General features: G+C 33.5%; 2 protein-coding genes across 2 annotated transcripts; one reads left to right on the top strand and one right to left on the bottom strand.

Moving 5' to 3' along the window:
* Positions 1–2,210: 2,210 nt before the first annotated feature.
* LOC102621118 (probable serine/threonine-protein kinase At1g54610) lies at positions 2,211–7,705 on the top strand. Its single transcript, XM_006478188.4, has 7 exons — positions 2,211–3,674; positions 4,269–4,550; positions 4,756–5,073; positions 5,558–5,785; positions 6,035–6,135; positions 6,265–6,640; positions 6,808–7,705. Exons 1-7 carry the CDS (start codon positions 3,177–3,179, stop codon positions 7,003–7,005), a joined length of 2,001 nt encoding a protein of 666 aa, XP_006478251.2. The 5' UTR covers positions 2,211–3,176; the 3' UTR covers positions 7,006–7,705.
* A 424-nt stretch (positions 7,706–8,129) lies between these two features.
* LOC102620824 (uncharacterized) lies at positions 8,130–13,281 on the bottom strand. Its single transcript, XM_006478187.3, has 3 exons — positions 12,835–13,281; positions 9,751–9,902; positions 8,130–9,054 (listed from the first exon to the last, which is right to left on the bottom strand). The coding sequence occupies exons 1-3, from the start codon at positions 13,046–13,048 to the stop codon at positions 8,380–8,382; spliced, it is 1,041 nt and encodes a 346-aa protein (XP_006478250.2). The 5' UTR covers positions 13,049–13,281; the 3' UTR covers positions 8,130–8,379.
* Between the last annotated feature and the right edge of the window lie 4,949 nt (positions 13,282–18,230).

Here is an 18,230-nt window from a genome sequence, read left to right on the forward strand (position 1 = left end):
CTTTGGAGTGTTATGAAGAGGCACTGGCTGCCATGGCTTCTCTTTCCTTCAGCTGGGCCATTGGAAGCTCCCCCTATCTCGTAGGTAGATGCTGAAATAGTTCCATAATTCTTTTACGACCTATTGCTGGAGTGTTAGTTTTTTTCTTAAAAAAAAAAAAGTCCAAAGGAAACCTCTCAATATGAAATTTTCGGACCTGTAATATACACACACACACACACACACATTATCATTAATAAATGATCAAAATGATTTAATCTTATTAATTTTGTTTTTAATGATTGAAATTAGGATTATTGACTTCAATGTGGTTCATTTTATTTTTTTAGATCACACTGGACTTACACCGATCAATTAAGAGAATGTGAACAGAAATTTTATTCCGTTTAGTTTTCTTTATATATTTCACTGTTCGTTTAGTTCATTTCTTCAAAAACCGAACTAAAAGAGTTTACTTTAATTATCAAACACTTCCAATATTCTTGTACATTGAACGACATTTTTGTAAATACAATTAACAGTGTGCCCAGCAGAGATACCTGGACAAGGTTAAATTGTTATCAGACTAATTGAAGGGGAAAAATAGAATTTAAAATACAAGATCAAATTACTATTTTTTAAGATAATAATAGTAATATAGATTTTTGTTTGAAATTAATAGAGATATTATTTTAAACATAATAAAAAAATCTTGTATGCTGTAATAATCCGAAATAAAATACAATGTTCGTTATTGTTTTTCAATAAATGGTAGCCCACCCAAATTTGGCGGCAATCCAGTTCAGGATTTGACATGAAGCCACGTGCCGGTTGCTGGGAGTTTCAACGTTCTAACTTGTTATTGCATCGCACGTCTGAAGGCTGAAGCTTCAATCTCGTTCAAGATTCTGTGGTCTCAATACAAACTTGACGAAGGGTAATAACAATCAGATACCTGATTTCTTCCATATTTTCTGAAGGATGTAATATGTCCATAAAAGTCCATTTCCGTTAAAGAAGTCCCCGACCTCTATTTTTGATTTTTTTTACATTTAGTTCCAACAGAAGAAACAGCATTATAACACCATAGGTAATATAATTAAATTAATAGTTTACTACTATGAATAATGGGTTGACCGATAAACCTTACTGAAGTATATAAGAGGAATTCATGCACTACTTAAGATATCAACAAAGCATATCTTCATTTAATGTGCACATAACTCATTTGAATTTTATTTAGAAGTTTTTAAATTACTTTTTTACATATTTTACACTATCAGAGCACTAGAAAGATTCATTTTTTTCTCTAACTTTTCAGATTTGAAACATGTAAACTTCAAATCTAGAGAGAGAAAAATTATATATATTTATAAAATAAAAATTATAAAGCTATCACAGATCAAGATCAAAATAAATAAAAACATTATATATCAAGATCTAGATGGATATATCTATCTTTTTCAATGGATTAATAAAAGGAGAGCTGTTTTATTTTGTTCTAGAGATTTTTGAGAGAGAGGGAGGCAAAAAAGGAAAGAGAAGGAGCCTGTAACCTCTATTGAAATTAATAAATCCTTGCAATTACTATTGTTTTGATCATTACAAACTAAGAGCGTGATTTTTTTTTTTAATTTTGCTACCGAGCACTCTTCTCATTCCATCCAAATATTTGAATTAATTGTAAAGGTATACTTTTTAGTAATATCTCAAGTTAGATAATTTTTAACTTGTAAACTTACTTAGTATTTTATGTAATGTCTTATGGATAAATGTGAGTGGATTATAAATTTTTTAGCTTGTAAGGTTACTTATTATTCTATATAACTATCCTATGAATAAATATGGCATCAAATAAGTAGAAAGAACTATTTAATTATTTTGAAGCTAATCATCTTACTTTAATTGTAAGATATCAAAACAACTAAATTATCTTATTAGAGTCAAAACATGTAACTGAATAGTAAAAAACTTTCATTTTATTTATAAGAGAACGACCCTCACTTTCTCTCACTATCATAAAAGAGTGGACTAAAAAACTTCAAAGATTTTTTTTTTTCCTTATACATTTCTTCAACATACGAGTAAATACAATCCACTATTATCATGCATATACTAATCTAAGTGCAATGGAAGTGTTCAAATAAAAACCAATATGGGTACTCAATCATTTTCTTGAAGAGTCGGTTAACAATTTGATACAAACAGAAAAATATACGCCCTTATTTGAGAAATAAAAAAATCAGGTACCTAGATGCTATTGCTCCTCGTCACTAACTACCACTTTCTGTTTCTATCAGATAAAGAGAAAATGGAAGTGAAGATTGAAGAAGGAAAAGAGCTGTGAGCCTGCGACTGTGTCAGCAGCCATTAGTATTAAAAAAAAATGAAGATAAAAATTAATCGTTATAACAGTAAAATGTATGGCATTTCGCAAATTTAGATCCGCAAATCATGCTCATTCGTAGCTTTGTTACACAGACAACACACAACCCATATACCAACTTTAAACAAAATCAATAAAAAATTAATTAAATTTTTTATCTAATTAATTTTTCAAAATTTCTCTCTAATTTCCATCCATGTCCTCTCAATCTGTCAATCTCTTGTGTCTACAAAGAAAGAAAGAAAAAAATTTCAGTTTTGGGTCATTTTTATTGATTGGAAAGAGAAGGAACAAAAACCCAGAAACCCAATAAGGCCGGCCAGAATTCCTACATCATAGAACATATAGTCTCTTAATTTATCTAATAATTAAAAAAAAAAATTCTTTACGTCCTTTGCTAGGATTTCTGGTTTTGGTTTTCAAACAAATTTTTTTTTTTTTTCTGGTTTTTGCTCCACTTCCCATCTCTTGTTCTTAGTTCTTGATTTTCGTTACACAAGGTTTTGTGATAGTTACTTTTTGTTTTGGTTTTTCTTGTGAGTTCTGTTGATTCCAAAAGTGTTTTCCTTACAGTTTTGTACATTGCTGTTGTATGGTTAAGGAGTTGAAAATCTTGCTTTTTCTATGAGTATGATTGAAATTTGGTTGAAATTGGGAGAACCAAGATTGGTAATTTCAATATTTGTGAAATTGGGTAGAGTTCATGGTTACCCTTTTGCTTAATGTTGACATTATTGCAAAGGGTGGCTTGTGAATAATTAAAAATCACACCTCTTCGGCAACAAAAGGGATTGTGAGGGTGGGCAAGATTATGGGCTGCATTTGTTCCAAGGGAGCTGCACCAGAAGATGAAATTCATGCAAGCGATAGGGACAAACAATTGAACATTTCCTCTGTTCAATTGGTTGCTCCAGCTCCTTCATTGAGAGAGCATCCTGGGGGGATAGTTGTTGGAAATGAAGGATCAGTGAGGCGGGGGCAGCAGCAGCAGCAGCAGCCTGGGTTGAAGGCTAATGTGACTGTTCCATTTGATGAGGGAGAGAATCCGAGGACAACGATTGTAGAGAGGCCTAAACGAAATCGTCATCAAAGATGTGCTACAATGGATATGGGAATGGGAACGGGAACGGAAACAACCATTGTAGCTGTAGGATTGCAACCGCAGATGTCTAGGATAGTTTGCTTGCCAGTTGGGCCTGAAGGAGACGAAGTGGTTGCTGGTTGGCCTTCATGGTTAACTTCAGTTGCTGGTGAAGCAATCAAAGGATGGCAGCCGCGACGGGCAGATGCCTTTGAGAAGATAGACAAAGTTAGTTCTTGTTATTGCCTCTTTCATATATGTTGCTTATTATCTTGGATGTTTGGATTTAATTTGATTCTCAGATTTATAACTTTTTTACTTGTTTTTGTCTTTTTTTTTTGTAATAAAGCCATGATCTTGAACATCGTAATTGGTGGATTCTTGGGGAGTCTGGTTAGATGAAGCTCTCAAGTTAATTTAGAGTTATCTTAGAGCTAAAGAAAAGTTAAACGTAGTAGTTTACGCTCTGCTTTGGTGTTGATAACAATTATCTTCCTTTTAATTTGACACAACTGCTTACATCTAATATCTTGTAATAATGGTTGGAATGATATGATGTTATAGTTGTTTTATAGTGATACTTTGAAATGATGACGAGTTGAAAGACTCGGAAAACAATCCATCGAGGCAGTAAGGAAATTTACCTTAATCATGAAGTACATACTTTGGTAGTCTAAGATGTGATTCACTGGCAAATATGTTTGTTAATGTGCATTTAGCTCATGGCTGTTTGGTTGGAGTTCTAATTTCTTAGATATAGGCTTGCTCAGCTTGTTCTGTCATTTTATATGCTAATTTCCAAATGTTATGATAAATTTGCAGATTGGACAAGGAACTTATAGCAGTGTATATAAAGCCCGTGATCTTGAGACTGGTAAAATTGTTGCATTGAAGAAAGTGCGGTTTGCCAATATGGATCCAGAAAGTGTTCGATTCATGGCCAGGGAAATCCATATTTTGCGTAAACTTGACCATCCAAATGTTATGAAGCTTGAGGGTCTAGTTACTTCAAGGTCAGGCAGCTTGTACCTTGTCTTTGAGTACATGGAGCACGACCTTGCTGGGCTTGCAACAACACCAGGCATCAAGTTCACTGAACCACAAGTAATTGCTGTTCTATTGATTTTGATGTTTTAAGTGCCAAGTTTTGTAATATTCTCTCAGTTTATTAGGTGAACTTACTGCTGGAAAGATTGACCGACTATATGCTCAAACTTTCCACGTTTCTTCTGGCCATTTAGACCAAATAGTTTACTCATCTTGCAGTTGATATTAGTCTTATATTGAAATTTATGCAACTGGATTGCAGATCAAATGTTATATGCAACAGTTGCTTCGTGGACTTGAACACTGCCATAGTCGTGGTATCTTGCACCGAGACATTAAGGGTTCAAATCTTTTGATCAACAATGCTGGAGTTCTTAAGATTGGAGATTTTGGTCTGGCGACTACTTATGACCCTAGTCAAAATCTGCCTTTAACAAGTCGTGTTGTGACTTTGTGGTATCGGGCACCTGAGCTTTTACTTGGTGCTACAAAGTATGGAGCTGCTATAGATATGTGGAGTGCTGGTTGCATCCTTGCTGAACTGTTTGCTGGGAAACCTATTATGCCGGGAAGAACAGAGGTATTCTCATTACATTATATATAGGCTAACATTCTTAAATTGTCTCACGTAGCAGATAACTGATTATAAATTTTTCAAATATCTTATTAATTTTGCATAGAAACATATGTTTTCCATGCTTTGGTGTAAAGAAAATTCCGTCCAATCTAAAGAGGACATTTTACATGTATTTAGATATAACTGAACTTAAGGAACATTTTGCTTTGCTCTAGATTAAACTTCCATGTGGGGAATGGAAAACAAGAATTAGTATGCAGTGAGCATTACTTGTGTGCATCATGTGTTGTGTGAATGTTTGTTTGTTCAGTGTTTCCATGCTATCTTTAAGACAGTAGATTATTATCTATGAACTCTTGTGAAAAGCATGATTAATATTTCTGCGGATGCAATGGGCATTATAAATAATGAGCGAGGGAAAATTGAAAAATTTAACACGGCAGTCACATTTAGGTGATTATAACAACAGTGTTCCATGTAATTACAGGTGGAGCAAATGCACAAGATATTTAAGCTTTGTGGTTCACCCTCTGAGGATTACTGGCGGAAATCAAAATCCGCACATGCAACTAGTTTCAAGCCTCAGCAACCTTACAAGCGTAAAGTTCTCGAGACATTTAGAAACTTCCCTCAGTCAGCTCTGGCTCTAGTTGATAAACTACTCACAATTGAACCAGAGAATCGGGGATCAGCTGCTTCAGCACTAAGAAGTGAGGTACATTTCATTTGACTTACACATTTGTTGAATCAAATGATCACAAATGTTGAGATTTGCCTGAGATTTTAACCTTTCTATCTGCAACATGAAACAAATTTCCCAGCTATTACCTGTAGTATTTCTGTTTTCGTACGAGTGCAGATTAAACTAACTGTTCATTTGGCAGACATTCTGATAATTGCATTTTATATTCTTATTTCCAAATTTTGAAGTGCTTCTTCTAAATTTTTTTGTTCAATTTTCCAGTTCTTTAAAACGGAGCCTCTTCCTTGTGATCCATCAAATTTGCCAAAATATCCTCCGAGCAAGGAACTAGACGCCAAGCTTCGTGATCAGGAAGCAAGAAAGTATGCTATCAGACACTATTAATTCTTTCTTAAATACGTCTGTGTATCTGTATGTTGTTTCCATTTCAGAAGATCCTGTCATAATTTATTAAGGACATTCACATATATGCATTCTCTTGCAAACTGTAGGCAAGAAGCGGAGGCTGTTAGAGGGCGTGGACCTGAATCTGTTAGACGAGGTTCAAGAGATTTTAGTGCAGTCCGAACACCAGAGTTCATACCATCAGGACAGTCAAAACCCACAAGCATCAGCCACAAATTCCATAACCAGGAGGATAGTTGTTCTGGCTTCCGGATTGAACCGCCTACAGTAGGTAGGCAGAATGTAAACTCTCATTCTAGTACAGCAGTTCACCCTAGCGCATCATGGAATAAGAGTACGGTCTCTACAAGAAATAATTCAGAGTTGAGAACGCAGAGATCTCATTTGCCTCAGACAGCAGCTGACTTCTCTAACAATAATAATCGAATGAATGATAGAGTGTTCATCAGGGATTCAAATATGGTAAAGAAACTCTTACTTTTCCCTCGTACCCTTGGCTATGATAAAATTAAAAAAAAATATTTCCTGTCCACATTTCGCTAAATTGTTCTTAAGCCAAGTGTTGAATCCTTCTGTGGTCATCATGATTTTGTACTTAATAGAACTGCATTGCACTTGTGTTATTTCAGGGGTATGTGCCGAAGAAAAACAGGATTCATTACTCTGGACCATTGATGCCTCCTGGGGGAAACATGGAAGACATACTTAAAGAGCACGAGAGACAAATACAGCATGCTGTCCGTAAAGCTCGTCTTGAGAAGTCTGGAACTAACAACAATGGCCTTGTTGTCGGTCAGCCAAATCATTATGGAAGATATGGACGGTAACTCTCAAGAATTTTGACCGTGGTTCCTTGTTAGCATTGGATCCTCACAGGGGTCTGACTATTCTCGACAGCAAAATCAGTTGACTTCTCTGGGAAGCTAACATTGTTTGTCGATCCATAATCATATACCGTAGACATAAATGCCGTGGAGGCTGGGAGGCTTAAACCGATGTTGAGCTGATGCCTATGATTGGAGGTTATGAAAGATTCTCATGCAGTCAAAAATAGTTCTGGAGTTCATAAAATTGACAGGCATCTGTGCATAGTTTTCTTTTATCCTGTATTTTGTTTATACTTGCACCTTGTGGGTGAGGGAGCTTGATTTGTAATTTTGTATAGCAGAAGGGGGAAGGGTTGTTGGGTTAGATGAAAAGTATTTGTGTACTGGCTGTAACATATCTGTCCTTTCACTGTATTTAAGAGATGGGTTTACGCTTGTCTTGCTCATTCTGTGAAATTTAGCTAAACTGAACATAAAATTTCAGGCATATACTCATTCCAGAAACCCAAGCAACAAAGGATTCCTGTCACCCTCATGGATTTCCCAACCAAACGCAGCATTTTATTGGATGTAGTTGGTTCAGCTGATAAGATCTATAAGAAAGGTTTCAGTTCTAATTCTGCGCACGCTAGAATTAGGGATAGTTTACATATAATCAGTCTCTGGGCGAGCTTCAATAGAAAATGAATGGAATTTGCTGTAATTAATGAAAATGATGCATAGCTTAGTCCTATGTAATTATGCATAGCTTACTTCTATGCAATTAGGGACACACACTGTGAATGGAACAGTGATTTTGGCATTTAATATGAGAGAAAAATTCATTATTTTTTTTCCCATAATTCGCTGATCAACTGCTTTATTTTGCTTACTTCTGGGACCTACTTATAAAATTTTGTATCGTAAATTTAAGTTTTCAAAATATTTTTCAGGATCCTCTCTTAACTTGCAAAGGTTGCTCAGGACATGTTTAGAGAGAGAGAGAACTTTGAACCCAACAAAACATTCTAACAAAAATCTTTACATGAAAATTAATCAAATAATAAAACATTACACATTTCATCAAATGCAAGCCACAAATTGATTTCTTTTGGCCCTATGACTATGATTTTCCTTTCATGAACTGACTCTTTAAATTTAGCACAAAGATTTTATTTTGCTCTCAATAAGATAATGTGAGTATTATTACATACATAAACTATAATTAGCAAGGTTCTTATGGGGAAAAAACAGAAAAATGGTAAAAGATCTACTGACTAAAAAAGTCAGTGAACTTTCTGTACATTTGGCTGCTCAAATACCCTCATCACAGATTCTGCTTCAACTTCCAGAATGATATCTACATTCTAGGGGCAACCATTAGCTAAAATATACCTACATATCTTGCTTAGGCTTCCGGCTCAATTCCGAGTAGTGACCACCCATAAGCTGCAAAATTTCCTCCCACAAACTCTCTGATGATGTATCGGATGTAGCACCACAGATCAAATCTGAGCTACATGCAGCAACATACCAATAATCTGATTCAATCTCCTCTCTCAATTGATCCAGCTGCCAACCGGCATAACCAACAAAGAATCTGAAATCCTGAGGTTTAAGCACCCCTTTCTTCACCAGGGCTGCCGCTTCATCCAAGCTGTTTCTTGCCCCGAAACATAGGCCAGGAATAACCTCCTCAAACCCAGGAAGTTTTGACTGACCTGTTTTAAGAAGAAACATGCTGGCTTCCAGAGGCCCACCAAAATGCAAAGAACAATCAGCAAAAGTGGTCGCTAATTCATGATTTGTAGGCTTCATGTGTTTGATCTTCTTGTGAAGTGGACGGTTAATGACAACTCCGAATGGCCCTTCCTGTGGATGTCTGGTACCAGATCTGAGGAGCAGAACAACAGTCCTCTCAAAGGTACGAATCCCATCAAGCTTTTCTGTGGCAACAAGGACACAGCCCGTCTCAGGAACTGGAATAGGGTGGGCCCATTTTAGGCCTAGAGGTTTGGACTCATGAGTTGACCCACCTTGGTTTTGGGTATCAGATTCTGACTTCTCTGCCTGATCAAATAATTAAAGTGTAAATTTCACTATGCATGTCTTTCATTATGTCAGTGAAAAAGACACTCCATATCAAGTCATGAAGTAATTACTGTATCACAGCAGAAAGGAATAAAAATGAGGCTATGATCCAGATCAAATTGGCTCAGGTAAAGTAGTGGTTTAATGGTCATTGAAACAGCTACTTTTAAAAAAAGAAGGGGGGGGGGGGGGGTGTGGAACTAAAAACGGAAGAAAAACAGTAATGGCACTCAGCCTGGAATCTTTTCACCCAACAAGTCTCAGCTCTGGGGCATTGCTTTGATCTTAGAAATGTAGGTGAAAAAGAAAAACATTGAATGGCTTTAAAATTAAACCCTTTTCATTATATTTGTACTTCCTTTTCCAAAAGAAGGATAGAAGTATCCCAACTTCTCCTTCAAGAATTTTCCAAATAAGTATATTTACTTCTATTGAAAGTGTAATTTGACCGATATAACAGGCAGGGCTACACTACTAGAGCAAATCCAAAAGACACAATGTAACTCCAACTAAGGTTTATTATCAGAAGTTGTGAACTAAACTGACTAAAACATTAGAAAGGAAAAAGGTGAGCTTCCCAAATCTGTTGCACTTCCTAAAACTTCAATACTGTCCATTGTGGAATAGAGTAAACAAACAAACAACGACCAACTCACTAAAGACAAAATACTTCACCTGTTCCCGGGCAAACAGATTAGCTCTGAACTCTCTCCAGTCCAAGTTTATATGAGGGGACTTCTGGGATGCAGTGTCATTGGATTTGTTGCTGTCAGAAGAATTGTTTCGTTTCAGATTATCTCCTTCTGGACTAGATCGATCACCATTTCCTGAATTCATAATCATAATTGTTAATTGTGTTAAACTACAATTTAAGTAGGTTAAAAGTTTAAGCACCCATTAGACCGGTCAATATCCAACTACAAGCTCCATCGGAACAAGAATCATGTGGAAGTCAAGACCCAGTATGTAATTATCATTGGTCTTATCTTCAGTCAGTGTTCGAGATCCCAAAGATAATTTCTGCTCACACAAGTTCTCCAAAACTAGTCAAAATATAAAAATTCTTGCTAGAGATCAGTTACTACCTAATAAAAGATTTAGATAAGAGTTTTTATTATCATAAGCTATTATGAGAAGTAGTAAGAAGAATATCATGAATTTTCTCTTTGTAAGTAAATATGTAAAGATACATACAGAGGAGTTTAAATGAAAGCTGTTTGCTAAAGTAAAAGGTATTCATAGATGGTTCAATAATCTTTCAGGACTCAAGCCACTGTCCGTGGAATTATATCTCCTCGAGGAATAGTATTATTTACTCTAATATGAGCTTGGGTAATGGCAATGAAGAAAGTAAGATTTGGGCAGATACATAAATAGGGAATTTCCCTCAGAGTTCTGTTGCTGCATATCTACAAGCTGCCTGGTTCCTATAATGATTCTGCTTTGAGTATGGTTTACTATTTTCTCTATGGGATTGAATCTAGGACATAAAAGAAATCTAAATAATAGAGAAGCTAAAGAATGGGCACACTTTCTGCCTTTTATCAAAGTAGTTCCATACAACCTATCAGGCTTAAATAAGGAAATGGAATCTTGATAAACCAGGGTGCTTATCTAACAAATCTTCCTTTACTAGGCCAATTGACGATCACAACCTCATTTTTTCAGACACCTTTTAATACTAGAAGGCTAAGATCCTCCTGAAGTGGAGTGTTAGCCAGCAACATTGTTCATGGGAACTAACACAAATCATACTATTTGAAAGAGACAAAATATGTGTCCGACTCCTGCATAATGTATTGTAGGCAATTATAAAGTTAAAACATCCACTCTGTTTTACTGACCTGTCAATTTGAATTTGTGTTATAACTTTGTCTTGGTTTCTAATGTGAAATGGGTTATTCTAATCTCGTTTGCAGCATTTTATTTATAGGAAGATAGGAGACTTCAAATTTCATGAAGATGGTTTGTGTTTGTTATCCTAAGAGTCATTTTTGGACAGAAATGAAATAAGTTTTAACGTTAGAGGATGAAGGAATCTTTAGTTCTCTGGGTAATGTAAGATCCACAAAGCCATTTCAATTTCTCTACCCTACGGGTTTGGCTTTCTATAATCCCTGCTCCATACCCTTCTTTTCTTTTTCAGTTTTTCTCTGCCCATAACCTAAAAAATACACCTATAAACAAAAAAGCAAAGATTGCACAGAGTTAGCAGTTGATTTGATAGATTATTTGTGCAGCATGTACTAGAAAATGATTTACGAAAACACAGCTCCATAAAATGCATTTTATATAATCCGACTAAATGGCAATAATACTTGTACAGGCTCTCTTTTTTCATTAAGAAGTGTCCTTGTCTTCGCTAGAATTTGAAGATTCAGAGTTAAAAGAACAGGATTTCCATACTCTTAAGTACTTCCATCATGTCTTGCTAATGTTTAGCTTTTGCCAAGAGAATCTTATTGTTTGACATAAATGAAAACTACTAAGCAACAAAATAATGTTGATTGTAACTCTAGTTAAGGCTTGATGAATGAATTTAGGAAGAAGTCCAAAAATATAAAATCATAGTACAAGCACAGAGCTAAGGATGGACCTATTATTGACAGATAAAGAATTTAGCTCTTTCAATGAATCTCATCAAACACACAGCAAATTGAACTATCATCACCTAAATTAAGTTCCTTCCCCCAAAAGTATCAAGCCTGTTATTATATACAGTGACAACCGCATGAGCAATAAAAAAAGTACTGAGTTGGTTCAAGACCCAAGTCACATCTCTAGCTGAAGGAGCAATTGAACCAGAAGATATTGTTGTTTTGCACAACTATCCAAACACATACTGAACAACAAACGCCAATGCTGCTTTTTGTGCAAAAATAAAGGCTTAGCTTTGATTGTTCATTCTGTCAGAACAGCAATAATAATAGGAAAATGAACAAAAACATCCAAAAACAAAAGGGAAGAACAAGAAGATCAAAAATGAAAAGCATATAAGATTCAATCTATCCAGAGCCATACATTAAATTGAAATACAATATCCGTGCAGCTACACAAATGTCTTTGCAGGTTCCATAATCAACATAATATTGAGTCCATGGAAGTGCAAGCAGCAAAGGCTAGTGAAGCACGGAACAAAATTGTAACTACCTACTAATGGCTTTAAAAACAGTTTAGATGATATATAACACTACCAAAATAATCTCGTATTCCTCATATTGCTTAACGTAAGAGGATTGAGCAATGCAAGTCATAACCCATTGAGAGTAGTTCTAACTACTAAGTCTCTGCATTATGAAAACCCTTCAATAACACGCACTTGGAAACTAAGGTTTACCAGCACTCGCTCACTTATACTTGCCAATTTTATTTCACATCACCTCAATCCCAACATACCCTAAATTCCTTTTAGTGAGCTTAAAATGAAACCATAAGTTATGATTTCAATTTTTTCACTGTATCATCAAACAGACATTTGCTATACACACGTAATTTCACTTTCTAACACTGATCCTAGTGAAATTTTTTCAAAATATAACTACAATTTTTCCAGAAACCATACATCAACACCTAAAGCCACAATAACCCTAAAACCCCAAAATTCAACCTCCATCACAGAATCTAAAACAAACCCAGATTACAAAATAATCCAATATACATACATACATACATATATGTATGTATATATGTATGTGTGTGCGTCTCTCTCTCTCTCTATGTATATCTATACATACATACATATACATATATAATCATTACCAGACGAAGATGAGTTGCTGTCGTGGTTCTTCTTGGCCATAGAAGTAACAAGCAACTTATGATTCTGAGTATGAGATGAAACGAGTCTGCGTTTCAAGACATTGATCTCAAAAACTCCAACTTTACCCATAAAACTGGAACCGGGTTTACAAATCCTCATCCAAACAGGAGGGCCTAAGCTCGCGTTCTTTACATGCACCGTCCACAGATCCATTTTTCCCCACCTCCAACCTTATCAACAATTCTAATTCTTTTTTTTTTTAATTTTTAATTTTGTTTACCTTCAATTTTCTTTTTTTCTAATGGGTGGCTTTTTGATCGATGATTTTGTGAGAGAGGAGAAAAAAGATCCCGTTAGAAACGATGAATTGAGAGAGAGCGCGAGAGAGATAATCTGCCCAGCACTGGATATTAGATGAGAAGGAGACGAAAGAAGTGATAGCGACGGCCGACGGTTTCAAGGGTGAGAGAATATGCTTCGTTTCAAACAAATTATTACCCGGATAATAACATCTGTATCCTTAATTTATTATTTTTCTCAAATAATAATAAAGTATTCTAATTTATATAGAACTGGTCCTAGGATCATGTTGAATTGAATAAAAGTGCCTTTTAATGTTAACTTTTGTTCTATACGAATACTTAGTAATGAAAAGTTGTTTTTATTTATTTTTTATTTTTTTACTTCATGAAATTCTATTGACATTTACAATCTAAACTCTATTAAATTCTTATAAATCAATTATGTGATGATGCAATTCAAAATATTAGGGCTTATAATATGCCGAATCTACTTCTAAATATTTGGAAGAAAATCAACCTTCATAATGCATATGAAAAGACTCAAATTCTCTACTATAGTACTTAAATAAAGAGGTGACAAATGTTTATTACTCAACCAAGAAGTGATATAATTTAATTTTTATTTTATTTGTTTTGTTTCTATTTACTTTAATTAGAGGGCCATTGAATTTCATGTTATTCCCTCTAAAGAAATTTAAACCTAGGACCTTAGTCCCATGGAGCCATGGAGATTCTGTTCCTATGACTTGAGCTAGAATTCACCTAAAAATTCAACTTTTTAGCATTATTGTGGCTTGAACCTTAGCCATGTGTTTGAAACCAAATCATTTTAACTATTCTACCACATAATTTTTCTTAAATTTAGTTATAATTAAAGAATAGTTTATTTATAATTAAAAAATCTGATTGCTTTTATTATTAGTATAAGATTTAATTTTAGCATTCTAGTTAAACTAGTAAAAAGACTCTTGCTTTATTTTAAAAATCTTACTTCTACCATCTCATAAAATTATATTTAAACAAAATATATCTAAAATTGATACACAATTTTTGCTAAAAATTATAATTAATAACTAAAAAAAAATTAAAAGTTCTATTTACAAAACTTGTATCGGCATTAGATCGATTTGAAAAAGCTCTAAAGCTTATGCCAAACAATTTTTCCTGAAAGGGTGAAAGTCAAAATTCAATCTTATGAGGATAAATAACTATTTACCAAACATGCGTGCTCAAAAAAGAAAAAGAAAAAAAGAAACTAAACATGCATTTGACATGGTATTGGATCTATATGATAAGAATAAAAATGTTATTGTTCTTTTCGCGATACAAAAAAATTCTAGGTATTGTGATGTTATTACACAGATTATTTTGCTGTGTGAGTGGCGTATGTTAGAGGATTGGGGTTAGTTTGGGAGTGTCGTGCGCCGGCACGTAATTTGACGCGCCTTAAGGGTAAAGTGGACCGAGTCTCTTGACTGTTGACAGTTATGGATTGCTGAGGATTTGCTAAAACGACCCCGGTAACATATCGAAACTTTCTCATGGACTACCTTGAATGCCACTAAAGCCTTGTCTTATGAAGTGCAAACTCACAATTTATTGAGGGCCCAAGTTATTGTTGTAAATGGTGCAAACTCACAATTTATTGAGGGCCCAAGTTATTGTTGTAAATGGTGCTTCACCATTTCATTAAGATAGAAGCCCCCCATAGGAAAATTAGTATTTTCTTTCTCTTGTTTAACCTATAATTTTGTGTATTATGTCTCAAGATGATCATTATAAAAAAAATTAATTAATAAAGCTATTAATAAGGTAATTCTAGGTACTTTGTTTTAGTATAAACTTTTTCTTTATCTATTTTATTTATAACACATTATCAGCACAACAGCTGATTTGATGCAAATAATATCGTACTTTGATACAGACAGTTTAATTTTTACTACTTTTGTTTATTTATACTTATTTCTTTTATGCTTTATCATTATTATATTTTTATATTGTTCGTTTATTTGTTTATAACAATTTTAATTTATAGGACTGGTTTTATAATACCAATTATATTATTATTATTTTGTTAATATGTTATTATTTTATTAATATGATTGGTTTAATTTATTAGTTTATATGTCTTGTTTAACCGTTGACCAAGTTATTTTAATTTTAATAAATTAAGATCTGTTCTTACATATATTTATCGTTGAATGAAGTTTACAATATAAATAAAGTGGTGAGAACATATCTTAATTTTAATAAATTAAGATTTTTTCTTACATATATTTATCTTTGAATATTATTGGATAACCTGAAGTTTACAATATAAATAAAATGGTGAGAACCTAAAGTAGTAAGTTATGATTTTAGAAGCTATAACCTGAGGTTCTAAATACATGCATGAAATTTCTACAAATTTTATAATTTTTTTGTTTATATTTATATATTTTATATTTATATTGTCATTTTTTTGGGTTGATTATTAATGAGGTTTTGAAAAATGGAGAATCTCAAGAATTCCTTAATTCCCACTCTTGAAGTTTTTAGAAAAAACTACCTTTCATGGTGTTGGGTGCCAGAAAAAACCCTTCAGGCTATAGGCCTAAAAGGTGTTAAGTGGAAGGAAATGAATCATGCTTTTAAGAAAAATCAAAAGTTATGATTTTCTTTCTCCATCACTTACATTAGTACCTAAAAGCCCAATATTTGGTGGTGGAAGATCCATTAATTATCTAAAATAACCTCAAGGATAGATTTGACCATCAGAGAGATATTTTCATGGCAAAAACCAAAAATGAGTTGTTAAACATGAGTTTATGAGACTATGCAAGAATCTCTAACTATAACTCTACTCTATTCTTGGTAGTGTCGTTAAGGTGCACCAAATTTAAAACCTTACCACTAATATAAATAATTAGTACAGAGCGAGTAAGGATCGATCCCACAGAGACTATGCTAGTTATATTTATTATTAACTCCAAAGCAAGATTTAAAATAAAATAATAGTAGTAATAATAATAGTAATATAAATTAATCTAACTAAAGAAAATGCCAATTATAAATAAAAGGGGAGTTTATGAATTTTTAACTAAACAGTAAGAAGTAAAGAAATTAAAACTACGAACAAGAATTTAATAAAAAAAAACTCTAATTAAAGGAGAAAGAAATAATAATGATGAAAACTTTGGTTAAAGGATCATTCGCCACCACCAAACATGCACATAATATATCAATTCTATTATCAATTTATATTGAAACTATCAACCGTAAACAACAATAAGCTCTGTTAGTCTCAATCTTTCCTTAGTGTGTCGTTAGACAAAACAAGCTCTTCACCTAATCTCTAACCATTAAATAATTTAAAACAAGCTCTTTAAATTTAAGATAATGGAAGCATTAAACAGAGAAAGATATTAGGTTGATCTAGGTAATAAACACACAAGCTCGGATTATTTAACCTAAGTTATGTTCTTCAATTGAAATAACTAATTCCAACCTGCTACTAATGATTAAAATATCAAGACAATTACGGATCAAGAATTTTAATCTAGCAATAAAATTTATTCAAGTCCTATCTAATTGGCCACTTAAATAAAACAAGAATAAATCATGAACATTAATTATAGAAGAACATAAACAATCTCAATTAAATAAATTGAATGATAGAATTTAAATTTAATTGCATAGCATGTTTAGGGTTTTGAATTCACCCTCAACCAAATAAAAATCTAGCCTAACATAATTGAATTGAGAATAAGAGAATTAATAAAACCAATCATGGAGATTAATTCAAACGGCTGCCTTTTTCTTCAATTGAATTCCGGCTGCTGATTTTTTTCTTCTTCTTGCCGAATTGGATCAGTTTTGCTCCAAACCTGCAGCTGCTGCTCTTCTCTTCTCCCGATTCTCCTTTTTTGCTCTCTGGCAGCTCTCCTTTTATAATGCTCTAAATCCTCTCACGAAAAGGATTAAAAACAAAAGTAAAGCCGCCACTTTCTAAAACCAAAGTTTGGCTTTTATATTTAGTCTTCAAATGGGCCCCACCGACTTTTCCAACTCTTAAGCCAAAGGCCAAGCCTTTTAATTTGCTTTGGCTTCCCTCACATGCACTCTTTGATTTGGCTAATATTTCTCATGTCCTTTAGCTAATAATTCAGCCAATCAATTTAATTGTTTCTTCTTCTCCTTTCGACTTTATCACCACGGCAGCGAGCATCAACAATCTTCAACTCTCTCTAGCTTTGATCCTTTTAAGCACAAATTATTCCGAAAATGCACCTAAAATAACAAAATATAAAAATTAACATAAAATTAACATAATAAAATATAATTTACTAAATTAAAAATTAACTAAAATAACTAGAATATTTAAGACCAAAACAAGAAAAAGATAGAGAAATTAATAGCAAAATATATGAAAAATATGCACTTATCAATTCTACATCACTTCAGAACTAATATTGCGTGGCGAAACAATTACTGAAAAAGATATGCTTGAGAAGATATCCTTCACATTTAATATATCAAATATAGTCTTACAATAATAATACTGAAGTATTGATATAACAAATACTTTAAGCTAATAACATCTCTTTTGATTATAGAATAAAACAATGAGTTCTTGATGAAAAATCATGAATTATATCCAATTGTTTCTTAATTATTCCTAGAAACGAATGCAAATGCAAGTACCAATAGTGGACACAATCCAAAAAGTAAGATACCCTATGGTGGTCACTGGAACTCAGGACAATGGAACAATAGAAATAGACTCCATTAGAAGTGGAACATTTATGAGAGATATAATAAATACAACGTTGCAAAAAAAATGATATAAATGATAATGAAGAAATTTGTTATCGATGTGGAGGAAAAGGACATTGGTCACATCCTACCGTGAAAACAAACATCTAATAGGTCTCTACCAAGCATCTAAGAAAAGAAAAAGAAATATTGAGAATAATCTAGTCAATAACTCAGATTATTTTGATCTGACTCATCTTGATGTCTCCGATTTCTTCAAAGATAAAGAGGGGAAAATTGATCACTTAATTGGTGATGGAAATATCCACAATAATTAAGTTCTCGTTATTATGCCATAT

Source organism: Citrus sinensis, chromosome 3, assembly GCF_022201045.2.
Source record: "Citrus sinensis cultivar Valencia sweet orange chromosome 3, DVS_A1.0, whole genome shotgun sequence".
NCBI classification, from domain to species: Eukaryota; Viridiplantae; Streptophyta; class Magnoliopsida; order Sapindales; family Rutaceae; genus Citrus; species Citrus sinensis.

Coding starts and splice junctions, on each gene's coding strand:
- LOC102620824 (XM_006478187.3), bottom strand. CDS start 13,048: ATGGATCTGTGGACGGTGCATGTAAAGAACGCGAGCTTAGGCCCTCCT. Junction 9,903..12,834: donor CAGCAACTCATCTTCGTCTG/GTAATGATTATA, acceptor TTATGAATTCAG/GAAATGGTGATCGATCTAGT. Junction 9,055..9,750: donor ATCTGTTTGCCCGGGAACAG/GTGAAGTATTTT, acceptor TTATTTGATCAG/GCAGAGAAGTCAGAATCTGA.
- LOC102621118 (XM_006478188.4), top strand. CDS start 3,177: ATGGGCTGCATTTGTTCCAAGGGAGCTGCACCAGAAGATGAAATTCAT. Junction 6,136..6,264: donor CGTGATCAGGAAGCAAGAAA/GTATGCTATCAG, acceptor TGCAAACTGTAG/GCAAGAAGCGGAGGCTGTTA. Junction 6,641..6,807: donor TCATCAGGGATTCAAATATG/GTAAAGAAACTC, acceptor GTGTTATTTCAG/GGGTATGTGCCGAAGAAAAA.